The sequence below is a fragment of the Panthera leo genome, chromosome A3 (genome assembly GCF_018350215.1).
Source record: "Panthera leo isolate Ple1 chromosome A3, P.leo_Ple1_pat1.1, whole genome shotgun sequence".
NCBI lineage: Eukaryota > Metazoa > Chordata > Mammalia > Carnivora > Felidae > Panthera > Panthera leo.
This window is the reverse complement of record NC_056681.1, coordinates 14,583,177-14,599,732: the sequence shown is the minus strand read 5'-3', so window position 1 is coordinate 14,599,732 and position 16,556 is coordinate 14,583,177. Positions and strand designations below refer to the sequence as shown.

The 16,556-nt window shown below is 52.5% G+C and overlaps 1 protein-coding gene across 2 annotated transcripts in view; it reads right to left on the bottom strand.

Annotated features, from left to right (window-relative positions):
- Window positions 1-16,141, bottom strand: part of ELMO2 (engulfment and cell motility 2) — a 39,336-nt gene extending 23,195 nt beyond the window's left edge. The window contains exons 1-5 of one of the 2 annotated variants that reach the window (XM_042930787.1): window positions 16,066-16,141; window positions 4,622-4,749; window positions 4,288-4,328; window positions 3,776-3,848; window positions 3,387-3,437 (exon numbers count right to left, since the gene is read on the bottom strand). In XM_042930787.1, the coding sequence (XP_042786721.1) occupies window positions 3,387-3,437; window positions 3,776-3,848; window positions 4,288-4,328; window positions 4,622-4,699 (243 nt within the window). In that variant the 5' untranslated portion in view covers window positions 4,700-4,749; window positions 16,066-16,141. Of the gene's footprint in view, window positions 1-3,386; window positions 3,438-3,775; window positions 3,849-4,287; window positions 4,329-4,621; window positions 4,750-4,859; window positions 6,195-16,065 lie in introns of those variants that run through there. The other variant, XM_042930788.1, reaches the window with a different exon arrangement.
- Window positions 16,142-16,556: the final 415 nt, after the last annotated feature.

Below are 16,556 nucleotides of genomic sequence, written 5' to 3'. Positions count from 1 at the left end.
TCCAGCCCGAGGCAGACCCTGTTGCTGACACTGTCTAGGAGCTGCTTACTACAGGCTTATTGGACCAATCAGGAAATTCCCAGTATGCCAAGACCGATCTGTAGTTACGGGTATCCCTTCTGTAGCACTCTGGTCTATGGATTACAAAAACTTCCCACTGAAGGACAACAAGAGACACTGAGGAGACAACAGGCGCCACCTCTGGCAGACAGAGAAACAGATATTGGCTCAACAGAGGGAAGTTTTCTATTAATTTAAGCCGTCAGCCAGTAGACGACGTTGCCTCTTGATGTAAGGAGCTCTCCGTCACCAAAAGCAATCAAGGAGAATCTGGACAACCGGCTGGCCAAGATGCCACACAAGGGATTCTTGCGTTGACGGAGGATTTAATCTGAAGATCCCCTTTAAGGTCCCTTTCAATCTGAAAATGTGGTAAGCCTGACAATTTTTTTTTTTTTTTTTTTAACCTTCTCTGCAAGTCCGTATCATTGTTCGTCAAAACTGACAGTCCTGGGGAAACTTTAAGAGTATCAAGGAGCTGGAAGCTTTCAAAATAGCTTTTTCAAAGTGATGGCTGGTGACTAAGCTTTCTCCTAGCCCACCAACTTTTCCCAGCAGGTTGCTTGCCTCCTTTCTACAAGCTTCGGCCATAAGCCCTTCCCCAGTGTTCGCTGGTCCTTCCTCTGGCTGAACTTAACTAGCTTTATAGTCAGTGCCTTGCAAGTGACCGATTCATCATTCTTGATTTTTTTGTGTGCTAATTCATATTCTCAGCTGGAATGGAAGAGCCTTGAGAGCAAAATGCTCTTGGGGTCTTTACAGTGCTAAGCAAGTGACCGCAGCCCGGCTCCTGCTGCTGGCAAAGAGTCAGGCCGGGTCACCTCTCTCCCCTCTGCCTTTCTTCTTTTATTCTTACAAAGACGGCCCTAGACCAGCACACGGCTCTCAAGGACACAGAAATCCTCCACACTCTCCATAGCGGAGAAGGCGCACGCCACGAGAAAAGGTCACAGGATAGAACAATTTGAAGAACACTGGTCTGCATCACACTTAGAAACTTCCAACTCCAAATGTTAACGTTCCTCCTGAGACAGCGTTTCTGGGCCGCTGCCTCCTGCTCCAGAGAGATGTACTCCCGAGAAAGTCAACTAGTCTGCGCAGGAGGTCTGTAAAACGCTTCAGCACGTCTGCGAAAGCAACTCCTGGGCTGTCACGTTAAGCTAGAGGAGCTAAGGGGGGAAATGAAGTCCTTAAGATGAGAAGAGTTCGGGAAGGGGGGGCGGGGGAGCAGGAGAACGTGCTGGTGAGAATACTGGCAGGGAGTCAGAGAGCCCTGGGTTTGAGAGGCAGCTCCGCCACGTTTTCATCTGTGTGACGAGCGGCAAGTCGTTTAACCTAAGCCCCAGTTCGCCCATCTGCAAAATGGGGCTGCCAGGAGTACCCATCTCATCGGGTGTCTGTCGAGGTTAAATGATAGCACGTATGTAAAGCGTTCAGCAGAATGCCGGCATTCCGGAACCGTTAGCTGTTACTACTCCGCGTCGCTTTTCCGCGCAGACGGACCAGTCTCGTCCCTCACCAAGAAAACACGTGTCATCGTGCCCTTGATTTTCTGGCAGCCCTTCTCCACCTAAGCCACCCCCATGCCCGACTGTCCTCCTTGGGGACTGAGCAGCCGAAAATCCCTCCACCGGGGCTTTGGATTCCTCCTGTCCTGACCCAGTAAGGTCCCGGTCCGTTTGCACCATCGACCTTCCTCTCCCATCTTAGCTTATTCTCGAAGACACATAAAAAAAATTGCACCAGCAGTAAAGGGTGGAGGAGGCGGGGAACTAGGTAGATGAGGGACAGGGCAGGGAGGGAGACCTTTCACTGCATCTTTGTCAAACTCTTTGATTTTTGAAACACATGAATGTTTTACCCCTTTAAGAAGTTTTTTTTTTTAATGTTCATTTATTTTTAAGACAGAGACAGGGCACGAGTGGGGGAGGGGCAGAGACGGAGGGAGACACAGAATCTGAAGCAGGTTCCAGGCTCCGAGCTGTCAGCACAGAGCCCGATGCGGGGCTCAAAGCCACAAACCGTGAGATCACGACCTGAGCTGAAGTCGGACGCTTAACCGACCGAGCCACCCGGCGCCCCTGTCTTACTCCCTTTTCAACAGCATTCTCTTTTGGGCTCCACATCCCCGAGTTCTTGCCTTCTGTGTCTACTTCCTCTTATGACCGAGCTTCCTGACAGCGCGGTAAAGTCACGGACCTCACTCTGCTGCCACTGCAGTCTGTCTGTCACCCATCACCCCACCAAAACCGTCTTCGCAGAGGCCACCAGGGACCAATGGGCTCCCCAGATCAACAAACGGCTTTTCTGCTCCCGGTTTTCTTGCTCTCTGCTCACTGCAGACCATACCTTCCTCTGTCCCGACACTCCCTTCCCTCAGCTCCTAAGCCACTTCCTGCTCCTGGTTTTCTCTCTGCCCTTCTGGTTGCTCCCTTGGTTGCCTTTAAGGGCCACTCTGGCAGGAATCGGGGAGTCACCTCAAATTCTCCCTTTTCCTTCCATATCCGGGATGTCACCACATCCCCTGGTTCACCTCTAAATATTTCTCATGCCTGTCCTTCCGTCTCCACTGTCACTTGCCTTCACGGGCTCATTAGCTTCTTAAAGATTCCTCCTACCACCAACCTTCTTTTTTTAGCCCATCTTTCACACTGTCACTAAAGTGATCTTCCTAAAATATAAATCTAAACATAATGTACCTCCCTGCTGAAAATCTTTCAATGTCCCCACGTTCCCTTTCTGCATAAAGTCCAAACCCATGAGTAGGCCATCTGAGACCCCTGCCATCCGGGACCCTTCCGGGTCTGGCTCTCCCCTGGCTGCTGCGGGCCCTCTGCCACCCAGCACCCCCGCCTTCCCCAAAGCACATCTTTCTGCTCGGGATACTTTTCATTTTCTTCTTTCTTCAGCTGATTCTTGCTTATCCTTCAACATCTGCGCTAAGCTTCCCCCTTCTCTGGGAAGGTTTTCTGGGAATCCTTAGGCTGAGCCAGGCGGTCCCTTTCTGAGTCCCCCACAGCTGCCTAAGCAACTTTCTGTCAAGATGTTTAAGAGAGGCCTTTGGTTGTTTACTCCCAACAAGGCTGTGAAAGCAAAGACAGACTTTTTTTTTTTTTTTTTTTTAAAGTAATATCCACCTAATACTGGGCTTGAACTCACAACCCTGAGATTAAGAGTCGGCTGCTCCACTGACTGAGCCAGCCAAGCGTCCCTCAAAGATTGACTTTTTAAGCTGTGTAGTCTTGGTTGCTGGAAAAGAGTCTGGCCTAAGGTGGGTGATCATCTAATGTGTTAAATAAACGTCCCCCCGAGAGCCGGATACCTACCGGGGAGATAGCCAGCTGTAAGATGGTCCCATTCTTAATATCACTGCGCGTCTGGGTAGCAAAGAGGAAAAAAGAGTAGCTGAGATAAAATATTAAAATTGTGCAAGCCAGCTGAATCAACGAGAACTTGCTGTCATTTTAAAGTAGTCGTAACCGAGCCTCTTGGGTCAGGCCTCCTTCCGCGTGCTTCTTGCCCGAGAACTCACACCCCCTCCGTGTGCCCCGAGCCCTCAGGATGTAGAAGCCATGGTTTTCCAGCCACTAGAGGAAGCAGGGGCTGGTGCGTCCCCAATAAACAGAAGCTGCCTGCAGGTCGGCCAGGCCGACAGCGCCACCTCCCTGGGTGGCTCGTTTCCGAGTGAGGCCTGACTTGCTGCTTCGGCACTGACCTGCTCCGTGATGTAGAGCTGGGGGCCGTCTGCATAACGGAGGGTGTAATACTCCGGGTTTGGCAAGGACCACCTGTGTAAGAAACACACAGTACAGGCACTGGGCCCTCCCTCCAGGCCTGGCTAGAGGCTGCACGTGTTCATTTCCAGCCCAGCCGCTCAAGGGCTTGGGCGGCCTGTTTGGAGGATGGGGGGATCCCACGGGTTCAGGCGGAGATGCTGAAAAAGCAACTTGCATAAAGATGGGCACCGCGAAAAGATGGTGTGCGCAATTGGGGGCGGGCCTCGCACCCCGCCCGGACCTCGGGCAGGACATTCTTGGGCTTAAAGGAGGAAAAAAGATTTAGGGGAGCTCTTAGGGACATCCTCCTCAGCTACTTCCTTTGTGACACAGTGATCCACAAAAGCCCCATCCCGGGGACGCAACTAACTGGAGACTCCTCTCAAGGTCTGGCAGTGTTCCTCTAGTAGCCAGCCTGTCCTTGTCCAGAACAAGGACAGTGTCTACTCACCCGTCACAAACTTCCTTGATGATGGATGCCAGAGGCCGTTTCTGAAAGAGAGAGAGAGATCTTTCACCAGCAACCACAGGCTATTCACGCCAAGGTTCTGATGAGGGGCTGCTAAGAAGGATCGACCTGGGCCTTCGTGTGGACTGCCTCCCGGAGAGGAAGCCTCTCCCAAGCCGGGACCAACCTTCCACAGGGCAGGGCGGGACAGGCCTTGACGTTCGTGTTGCTGGTTCTTACTCCTGATGCCAATGGCCCCCACCCCCGAAGACACCCTCTGCCATGCACTTCCCAGATCCTGCTCCCCGCATCTCTGCTTCTCATTTCAGGAGCTTACCTGGTCGATTTCAAGGAGCTGAGCATTAGCACCTGGCCATTCGATGGCTACTTTGACAATGTCTGATGGTGGTGGCATTGTTCCCAATGGGCCCTGTTTCTCCAAGAAACACACACAAACACAGCCGCCTGGAGACAAAGAATCAGAAAGAAGGAAAGAGTCAGAGACTTTGCCTTCGTTTTCCACTCCTTAGATACTTTGGAGAATCAGAAGATAGATAGTGTCCAAAGTGACATACCGAACTACTTGGTTGGAATTTTTCTATATCACACCGTAACCTCTCCTTGGGCTTTCTGTCTCTTTACATTAAATCAGCAAGTAGAAACGGGACAAAGCCTATCCATCAACTGCGGATCAGCCGGTAGCAAGATCTGCCGATGTGACACTTTGGTCTAAGGGTCAGGAGGACTGTGTGGTAGAAGGATGAATTTACTGCAAAATGCCGGCCTTGGGACCTTGAGAGGGAGAAGCATAGCCTCTGAGACAGACAAGAACAGGCAGAGCCTGTTCTCGGTTGAGTGCTTAGCTGAGCGGAGCCAGCCCTTTCGTCTGCAGCCATCCTAGGAAGACCCCCGGTGTCGGCCCGGCCCGGCCACACACTCTCTCGCCTCCTCTCCAGTTTCTGCTGCCACTCCTTCCCCCTCAAAGGACACAGTGTGGAGCCTCCTCTGTGTGGGATGACGCAGAGTTCAGAAAACGGGGAAGAGAACTGGGACAGGAAATGCTATTTTAGTCCCTACTGCCAAGGGCAAGGGCTGTTGAGAGCCCAAGCGTGGGTGGCGAGGACAGCCTCACACGAGGGCCCGTCTCTAGGAGGACGAGGCTCCGGAAGTACCTCTGACCCCCCTCCCCCATGTGTCTCCAAAATGAAGGGAAACGAATCATTTTGAACAGGTCTGGAAGATGGGCCCATGTGACCGGTATCCTAGGCAACTGCCAGCTTAGTGGTGCTCCAAGCAGTAATTAAAGCATTTTCTCTCCAAGGTCTGATGAAGGGAAGTCACTCGACTGATGGGTTATTTCCACGTATATTTACATTCCTCACCTACAGGCTCAGGACAGGCCTCTCTCTCGCTTAACGAAAGAAACCTTCCTCCTGCATCCACCGGGCTCAGCCTCTCTCCGCAATTCATGCTTCGCTAACGAAGACCGCCCGGCCCTCCCGGAACATGCTAGCTGCTGCTAAGCTGTTATTCACTTATGCTGTCAACTGCTAGGCCCCGGCACAGATGTCAGTTCTCGCAGCCTGGGAAGCACACACTCCTTTGGTGAAAGGGGTCACAGTTCCTTCCCCCACACACCCACGAGTCTCAGGAAGAGGGAAGCTTCCACGACCAGTGTCCTGATCGGGGCGGGCTGCTCCAGAAGTCAACTGTCGAAAATACCAGCATTTTCAGGACATGGCAATGGAGAGATGGTTTTCAAAGTGCTTCCACCGGTTTTGCTGAGCCCTCCCAGCAGCCTGAGGAAGTAGGCGGAATCAGATTACTACTCCTGTCTGAAGAGGACACAACTGGCGCTCAGAGGCTGGTTAAACTGCCTCAGTTCCACCAGCCTGTAAGTAGTAAAGGACACAGAACCTGGGGCTGGCTTTGGCCAGTGCTCTTCCCCTCCCCGCTGAGCGAGCCTTTCGGTTTGCTGGAACGAAATCAAGCCTGAAGGGGTTGCAGGGGGCCGGCCTGATGGCCCCTAAAGCTTCTCAGCTCCAAGCAGAATTTTCCACATGCAATGTTTATGGGCCTAGATACACAATGAGCCTCTGGCAACTGTTCCCATTAGACTAGCTCCTGGCTGAGAAGCTCTGCTCCAGTGACACAGCACAGCAGGGGCGGTACCATGAATCTCGGGGTGCCTGGGGCAGGTATCCCCATCCTTAGTGGTAAATGTGCCAGAATTAGGAGGTATGACTATACAGTTGTGAGATCATTTTTTAAAACTGAGATATAATTTATATATCATGTATATTTATATACGTGAAATGCAGAGCTCATGTATATGCATGTATATATATATATATATAAGTATATATAATAGAAACACACGCACGTCGGGGCGCCTGGGTGGCTCAGTCGGTTAAGCATATGACTTTGGCTCAGTCATGATCTCGCAGTCTGTGAGTTCGAGCCCCGCGTCGGGCTCTGTGCGGACAGCTCAGAACCTGGAGCCTGTTTCGGATTCTGCGTGTGTGTGTGTGTGTGTGTGTGTGTGTGTGTGTGTGTGTGTGCCCCTCCCCTGCTTGCACTCTCTCGCTCTCAAAAATAAACATTTAAAAAAGTTAAAAAAAAAAATACACACATCTCTCTATAACCACTGCCCAAAACAAGACCTGACACATTTTCATCACCCTAGAAAATTCCCTCCTACCTCCTCCTAACCAATCCCCCACCTTCCAGCCCTCCAGGAGGCAACTCCTTCCTGACTTCTCTTGCCATACATGACTGCTGCCTGTTTTTGAACAGTATGGCTTTCTTAGACCATTTATTACTTAGTTCAGTTCTTCTCTTTAAAATAAGGAGGCAGTGCAGGTGCAGCAAGATCACTGGGCTGGGATGATTTCGCTGCAGAAGAAGGAACTAGATTTGGATCCAACGGACTCAGGACCTAGTCACAGTCCTGTCCCTAAGTGCTGTGGGGGGAGGGGATGTGTAGGCGTCCCTTTCACCCAAGTCTCTACCGTGAGATGTGAGTGTTGAACTAAACCACGTGTAAAGTGCCTCCTGAGTCTAGAACTCCATGATTCTAAAGTAGAACGTACAAACCCAAACGAAGACTGCCCGCTTCAAAGTCCTCACCCAAAGAAACTACGCCCTTAGTTCAATGTGTTGCTAAGAAACAACCAGTATCTGTTAGAACTCCTTTCTGGATACTGTCTTTGGAGTTCTCAGCAACCCTGCCCTTTCTCACCAAGTGCAGGCAGTCCGTTCATATTGAATGACACCCTCCCCAGCGGTGCCCCAGCTAATGGGACCGAGGGGAACACTCAGCCTCAGCTGGACCAATCCAGCTCTTTCTCTTAAATTTAAAGACACGGGTTAAGGACGTTGGATCACAACGGGCCCTGGATCAGAAATGTTGCAGTCAGCCTCACAGCAGGTACCCTGCCAAGCCAAAGCCACCAGCAAGTCAAAGATACCGCGAAGCAAAAACCAAGAGCCTTCAGAGGAAGCTGTTCTGCAGGAAGAATCCGGAAATGTGCAGTAGATAAGCAGAGGCCACAAACTAGAAACCACAAAGTCCCAAAAAGAGATGGAAAAAGCCTGATGATTTCCCAGATTCCATGGCTCCAACTCCTACACTCGGGGTGCGCCAAAAAAAACTCCTTTCAATGGAACTGGACTGCTTTTCTGTTCATTGCAATGAAAAAGCCTAAGGCTCAGTCTGACCCCAAGCTTTGAAGGAACTCTAAATGGAGGCCCAAACAGACAGCAGCATGACAGGCTTAAGATAACGGCACTGAGGGGCACCTGGGTGGCTCAGTCGGTTAAGCATCTGACTTCGGCTCAGGTCGTGATCTCACGGTTCCTGACTTTGTGCCCTACGTCGGGCTCTGTGCCGACAGCTCAGAGCCTGCTTGGGATTCTGCCTCTCCCCATCTCTGTCGGCCCTCCCCCACTCACTCTCTGTCTCTCTCAAAAGAAGTAAAGAAACTTAAAAAAAAAAAAAAGATAATGGCACTGAGCAGGCCCTCAATTAACACTGGCTGAATTAATGAAGAGTGAAACCCACTTAGGTACGTCTGGTGTGTTTACAAAAGACCAGTGATACGGTGACACGTATGTGACAGTTGTATGTAACAGTTAATAGGTAGACAGCCTCTTTATAGCCGATCACTCAGTTCTTCGGCATTTCTACAGCTGATGCTCAAAGAACCCTGTAAATCATCCCTACTTTACACAGAGGAGGCAAGTGAAGTTCAGATCGGTTGAGAAGCTTGTCTTCCACACAGCTCCTTCCCACGCCTCCCTGCCCTCCCAGAAAAGAGAGAAATCGTATTAGAATTGGATCTCACGGCTGAGTCTTATGACTTCAAAGTTAGTTCTTTCCCCTCTACGTCGTACTTCTTTGATGCTGATGACGTTAGCTAACAATGGCATGGTGCAAAGGTAGTATTCTGAGGGCTTTACCTGTATTAACTCATTTAATCCACCAAGCCACCCTGTGTGGCGTATTATTATCCCCATTTAAGAGACAATAGAGGCACCGTGAAATTAAGTACCTTGCTCAGTGTGACACGGCTGACCTTAATACTTAGATCCCAGGTAGTCTGGTGCTGTTTGAAGGCCATGTGAAAAGCAGGCAGTGCTGTACGTGGCCCACCGCAGGTGTCTGGAGAACGGTTCTCCACTGTCTGGAGAAGGAGATCGACACCTCCCCGTGTGGCATTCGGTTCTTCATAACCTAGCCAGATCTTCCCAGCATACTTGGTATTTCTGTGAGGCAGGCCACGTTCTTTCATTTCTTTTCTTTTAAAAAAAATTTTTTTTAATGTTTTATTTATTTTTGAGACAGGGAGAGACAGAGCACGAGCAGGGGAGGGGCAGAGAGAGAGGGAGACACAGAATGCGAAGCAGGCTCCAGGCTCCGAGCCGTCGGCACGGAGCCCGACGCGGGGCTCGAACTCACGGACCGCGAGATCGTGACCCGAGCCCAAGTCGGACGCTCCACCGACTGAGCCGCCCAGGCGCCCCTCGTTTCTTCTGTACCCGTGCATGTCCTCCCCCTTCCATGGACGGTCAAAAGAGCTCCTATCCGAACATCAAAGCCCAGCTCACATGTCACTTCCTCTCTACCCTTCTTAGCTTTCCCCGCTTTTCCCTAGCAACATGAGACTGGAAGGGGCCACTCTGTTCTCACAGCATTCTGTCCAGACCCCTGCGAAGGCTCTCGTCCTGCCCCGTTACAGGTATTATTATTGTGGTTCCTGTACACACTATTACAATAGTCATGTATTTACACGTCTCTCTTCCTCACTAGCTCCTCCCCCAGGGCAGGTACACCCTGTAGCTCCTCAACCTGGCACGGCACCCGGCATACTGGCGCGGTTCAGAAAGGACCAGTGTCTGCACAGATCCGTCGGCTCTGACCTCCTCAGCTCCTACGAACCAGGCCTGCCTCTGAATGGAGAGGGACTGGCCAGAACCGTGCCGGTTGTCTGGCGTTCCCTCCGCGTCCTACCACCTTCCAACTGCACAGCGGTTCCACTGTTGAGAGTTCTGCCGTCATCTCTAACGTGAGAACGTGTCTCACCGGAAAACCAGATTTGGCGCCCCTGACGCTACCGACAAGAAAGGGGCGAATAACCCCCCGGCTTTTCTCTCTGTTGGAGGCACCAGGAGACAGGAGAGTCGGAGCAGTAAATGGTCCGGAGCACGTTCCCGGACGAAGGGTCTCCTTGTGGGGAACTCTCTCAGTACTGGCTTGCTTACTCTTCTCGTTTTCATTTTAGAAAGGAAGTGGAAATTAGGTCGAAGCGATTCAGTAACATTGCAAAACTCTCGGGGTTATAAATAGCCTCTTGGCCGGCCGCTCAGCAGTGCTCCAGAGCTCAACACCAAGCAGCCAGGATAAGGGAGCTGCAGTTCACATCCAGGCCCAGGGGGGGCAAAGAAGTGATAACACCTCTTCCGGATGAAACAACTCTGCCAGCCCTCACCTGCCATCCCCTTTGAAGTGTTACAGATGTAAAGCCGGCTTGGAAAAACTCAAAATGCCACAGGACGGGAGAGATGAGAGACGCACACGCTGATCTGAGGAAGAGAAATCTGTTTCACGCAGGAGAATGAAAGCACCGGGTTTCAAAGGCAAAGCTGGGGAAACGAGAAAAAATCGTAGCATCGGTGTCTCCAATGGAGCATTCCCTAAGCGGCTTCTGGAAGGTGTGTTTACAAAATCAACATTGTTACCAAGGGCCCCGTGGAGCTTTGTCAATGATGGCCCAGGCAGTGACGGCTTCCCCCCCCCACCCCCGCCCCCGGCCCCCTGCCGCCCCCAGTTCTTTTAAGGATAAGGACTGACATGTGCCTTTTTGTTCTCTTCTTTTGCTTTTGATTCAGTGGGGGCGGCATGGGTGAGTCTGGTTTATGTTTCCTGCAACAGAGTCGGCCACACCAGGAAGGGAACTGGAGGTCACACCCTCTTTCTAATCAAAACCACAATCTCACTAGAGGCTTCTCCTTCTGAAATCTTCTCATCTGAGAAGTGACTCAACTTCCCTTAGTTAGGGCCACTGAATGAGGATGAGAGCTCTGAGGTGCAGAAGGGGGGAATTGGGTTGGCAGAGATTCAAGTTCTGCCATGCACTGCTCACTGCTAGAAACACTGAGAAGGACCGTCATGCCAACAGTAGCTGACTTTTTGGGGTTTTTTTTTAAGTTTATTTATTCGAAGTGGGGAAGGGCGGGCAGGGGAGGGGCAGAGAGAGAAGGAGAGAGAGAGAAGCCCAAGCAGGCTCAGCGCTGTCAGCACAGAGCCCGATGCGGGGCTCGATCTCACGAACCTGAGAGCACAACCTGAGCCGAAATCAAGAGCTGGCCGGATGCTAAACCGACTGGGCCACCCAGGCGCCCCTGGCGTTTCTTTTTGGAGAAATTTGCGGGACACCAGACTCACCCAAAAGCCACTAACCTGCAGCCAAAGTGCAGTGAGTAAGGGTATGGGAACTGGGTACCTGTCTGGGCTTCTTCTTCCTAACACCTACCCTAAGAATCACCTGGGTCTCCTCTTACCCCGCGGAGAATCACTGTGCAGCGTTCCTATGCTTACAGAGCGGAGTTTAAACTCCTTAGCAGAGCATTTGGCTCACTCTGGGTCCATGTGGCTCTTGAGGCCAGAACTGTCATCGCACTGTCATCACGCTAGTGTATCACACCAGACCATCCTGCTGCCTCAAACATCATGCTCTTCTGAACCTGTGCTCTCACTTGAGCTATTATTCCCTCCACCTCGTCCAAGTGGCAAAGTCCCGTTCATCCTTCAAGGCCCGGCTCACACGACGACTCATCTGCGTGGCTTTCCTAGTCTTCTCACCTCAGGCAGAATTCACCGCATCCTCACCGGCGCTCCCAGTCTCTTACACAACCCTCCACAATCCCAGTGACTTGCACTTCTCTATATGTAGCCTCTTCCCTTGCTACTCAAGTGTGAGCTGCACTCCAGCAGCAGCAGAGTCATCTGGGAGCCTGCGGTAATGGACAATCACCCACTCGGTCGGAATCTGCCTTCTAACAAGACCCCTAGGTGGTTCGCATGCACGTTCAAGTCTGAGAAGCAGACTGCAGGCCAGCGGTTCTCAACCCCGGCTGTGCACCATCAATGCCCACCCCACGCCACTGACTCCCCCTCCCCACCCAAGTGTTCCCCACGGCGGTCAGGGTTAGGAGCCACGGCCAACTGGACCGTTAGCCACCCGAGAGCAGGACCCATCCGGCCCACGTCCACTCCCCCGCCTCCTCTTCCCCAAAGTTTTCAGCACAATGCCCAGCACACGGCTGGGCCTGCAGAATTCCACCTAAAAATACCCTCCGGGATGCCCCGACACCTAACTGCCTTTAAAAAGAGAATAAAAACACTAATGACAGAGGACTATTCATTGCCTAGAACTTTATAAATCCCTAACTATAATCATCAACGGATTTAGAAGGGGGTCAGTGTTTGCAGACCACTTACCTCGGTTTTTGGAAACAAGACACTGAGATGGAAAATATGGACGAACTTTGAGAAACTGTTTCCCCTCAACAGACCACTGTGGTTGCAACAGGGCGGCAGAGCTTGTGCAGGGAGGGGGTGTGGTGAGCCGTGAAGAGTCCTGGGTTATGGCTGAAATCCCGGGCTAAGGGCCCGACTCCTTCAATACCCACCATAACAACACAGCATTGTTCGTGTTGTAAAATCAGGCCAAGCCCTCTCATTTTATAAATAGGAGAACTGAGGTCCGGAGAAGCTGGCAAGGCCACACCACCAGTTGGGGACAAAAGAAGGTCTTGCCCCCCCATGTCTGGGTTAGGTTCCCCCCCCCCCACTGCAGGGCAGGAGACCTGACTGCCCAGATTGGCGACGAGCACAGGCCTCTCTAGGCCTCTTGTCCTGATCTACGTGAGGGGGTTACACTAGATGTTTTTGAGGCCTCTTTCCACCGTGACCTGCTAGGGAGGCGGTGTCACTTAGTGCTTAGGAGCTTGTGTTCTGGAGTGGGACAGACTTGGGTTTGGATCCCCCTCCAACAGTTTCTGTATCAGTGAAATGGGGGTTAAAATCAACCCTGCTCTATAAAGTGGGTGTGAATATTAAGTGGGATGATCTACGCGAATCATTTTAAGCACAATACCTGATAGGAGTAAGCAGAATCCCAACTGTGTGAACTTGAAGAAGTTACAAAAACGAGTTAACCGCGTTCCCCAGCACGAAGCAGCCCGACCTGCCAGGCTGCAGGATATTGATGACAAAATGGGAACACAGGTGAAGGCAATCGGGGAGGAAAATCAATACAAAAGGCAAAGCACCACTGCTGGAGGTGTTCTATACCACTTTCTTCCAGAAGAAGTACCTTGGAGAGTTTTTTAGTCACTTCCAAAGCAGAGGGGCCAAGTACAAGGCCTGGCACATAACAGGTGCTCAACGAACCTTCCCTGGTGACTCACGTTAAACCAGGATGCCCAGTGGGGTGACAGGTTCAAACGCCTTAACTAGCCGGGCAGATGAGGAAATAAGCCATGCAGCGTCTACGCAGGCACGGTGGCAGACTGCAAAGCACCCACCCACCTAAAGGAACTCAAATTCAACACTTTTAAGCACGTGATGCAGCTTGGCCTCGGCAGCAACTTTTCGGGCTCTGCACAACCACTGATTCTCTCTCACTCTTCATTGCACCACAGGGTGTTGTGCATATCATCTAATCAATCACCCTGTGACCTGGCCTCGTCTTTCCACAGTGAGCATCCTGAAGACGAAGGCGGTGACTTCTACCGCCCTAGGACAGCGCTGGCCTCACAAGAAGGGAAACCTCACTCAGTGAGCAACTGTGGACCGGAACAGCCACGCTGTTAACCCAAGCGTGGTGCTCCCAGCACCTCTGAAATGCTGCAGGGTGCAAATATTTTCTACCCGGCTCCGGGGACCGGGCCGAGTTGGTGTCCACTGTGCTGAGGTACAGTGACTACGTCCAAGAAGGACTTGTCTTGCACACTTTTCCTCCAACTGCATCAAAGATGCTTGTCCCTGAGCCACCCAGACAGGGGGCACCGATGCATGCCGACACACTACTGTGCATGAAACCAGACAGAATAGGCAATCTACCCACAGGTGCCACTGTTCTCAAGTTTCGTCCCCACTCCCTGCACCCCCAAATTTGCATGACACCTCCTACAGGCAGCACAGGGTATAGAAAGACCAGACTCCAGACTCCAGACGGGGTACTGGTCCTAATCTTTCCTCCTCCGCTCACAAACTCTAGCATGGTCACCAGTAGGCAACGTAACTTTTAGGAGCCACACGATTTTTATTAGTAAAATGCAGACAATAATTACCTTAGAAGAAAGTAAACGGGATTAAATGCCACAGGTAGGCGAAGCTTTTAAAACTGCACAGCCCAATAGGGCAGTTCCTACCACAGTACTGCTCAGGTACCCCTGGAAACGTGGTTTCTACAAACTGAAATAGACTGGCCACAGGCAGAAAACACACACCAGGTTTCAAAGACTTAGCACACCCGCAAAAATGTGAACTATTTCATTAATAGTGTTTTTATATTGGTTATGTGTCAAAATAGTATTATTTTGGAATATGTTAAGTAAAACGTGTTCTAAAAATTAATTTCACCTGTTTTTTTACTCATTTTTAACGTGGCTACTAAAAAAATTAAATTGCATGCACTACATCGTATTTTTTTCTTCTTTTCTTAATGTTTCTTTCTTTTTGAGAAGGAGAGAGACACGGAATGCCAGCGGGGGAAGGGCAGAGAGAGAGAGGGAGACCCAGAATCTGAAGCAGGCTCCAGGCTCTGAGCTGTCAGCACAGAGCCCGACGCGGGGCTCGAACTCACAAAAACTCACGAACCGTGAGATCATGAGCGGAGGTGAAGTCGGAAGCTTAACCGCCTGAGCCACTCAGGAACCCTAGTGCATTATATTTCTGTTGGACATCGAACATGACTCTAGCATAGAGCTCGGCACACAGGAAGTATTCCAACGTTGGCTTCTTTCTCCCACTGGCAGGCCGGCAGGTACCGTGATTCACGCCCCCTCCCTCCTGTCAAAGCCAAGTCCTCCCTGATTTAATAAATATTGACAGTGCCTGGTCCTTGTGCAAGATGCGGGAGACACAAGGAGCAAAACCAGACACAGTCTTCTGGGCCTCACTGTCTGGATGGGAGGGACAGACATTAAATACTTTCACAAATAAAAGGAAAACTGCAACTGTTCAAGTGTCACGAAGGAGAAGTGCACAGGGTGACAAAAGTGGGGAATTTACCTGGAGGAGGAGTCAGAGCCCAGGGATGCGACCCGAGGAAGTGATACTTGAGTCCAGATTTAGAGGACGGAGGAGACTTTACTGGACTAAGCCAGGCCGAGAAGAGAAGCCCAGGCAGAAAGACTAAGGACAAGGACCACCCCCCTCCCACCCCGCCCCTCTAGGGCTTGGTATGTAGAAGGAATAGGAAAAGGGCCGTGTGAAGAGTACTGAACGGGAGGGAGAGGTCGGAAGCACCAGATCTCCGGGGCTTGCACGAGGATCTGGGGCCGATCCTGCAAGAGGTGGGCAACTGGCCAGTTTTCCGCAGCAGTGTCCTGATCTGATGTGCACCTTCAAACACCCCACTGGCCACGGTGCGAGGCCCATAGCAGAGCAGCCAGAGCGCGTGGGGCTCAGGTAGGACAATGCCACAGTTCAGGTAGGAGGCGACAGACGCCTGAACAGAGGGGGAGCGGCGGAGAGAAGTAGGTGGACTGGTGGCTGCAGAGCCGGCCGGCTCGACGGGGCGGGGGGGGGGGGGGGGGGGGGACGAGCAGCGTGTGCTTCGGAGGCGGCGATGACAAGAGAGACTCCAGGACTGCAGACGAGGGCCACCCAGCCCCACACGCTCCTCGGGCTCCCAGCGAGCGTTCTCCCATCCCGTCCCTCCCCCATCTGCTCGCCGCGCCCGCAGGCTCCATCCTCCCACCCTCCTCCTCCCCACGCTCCTCAAGGCCCGGCCCTCCTTCCCCACCCGACGCCCCTGCCGGTCGCAAATCTGCGGCCCGGCGGCCCCCGCAGGGCCGCGACCCCCTGCGGAACCTGCGCGCTGCAGCCCGGGCCCGCCCTCCAGCCCCTCTGCCCCTCAGTCCCCGAGGCAGATGCAGGCCGCAGCCTCCGGCCCCCTTCCCGGCCCAGCCTCTCCGCCCCGCGTCCCTCGGGCCAGGCCCCTCTCCGCGGCCCGCCGCGCCCCAGCGCCCGGCGCGCCCCGCACTCACCAGGGCGCCGACCTAGGCCCAGCTCCCGCGCCGGGGTCTCGCCTCCGCCGCTCCACCAGCCTCCGCCCGCTCGGCCTTCCCGGGATCCCGCCCCCGAAAGCCAGCCCGGGCTCCTATTGCTCCGCTCCGCCGTCACGCTGAAGTCTCTTTCTGTAATTGGGTTGTTTGCCTGTCACTCAAGAGGGGGCGGGCCCAGCTGCCGGGGGAAGTCCCCGCCCCACTAGCAGAGGCCCCTTAAAGAAACAGGCTTCCTTTCTCCCCACCCTCATCGCCCACCCCGCTGGCTGTGGGGTCAGGAGGGACGCGATTCCTCAGCAGATCCAAGAGGTGGCATTTTCTCCCCCAAACTTTTCTTTTGACACAGCCTGAGAGTGAAGGAAAAGGTTTTGGTTCCTTGTGACAACTCGGAGATTGTGAGGGCTGAGCTGTCCTCTGGTGGCACTCAGCCCCATGCCCAGCGGGCATGTAATGCACACTCAACGGTGGAGATA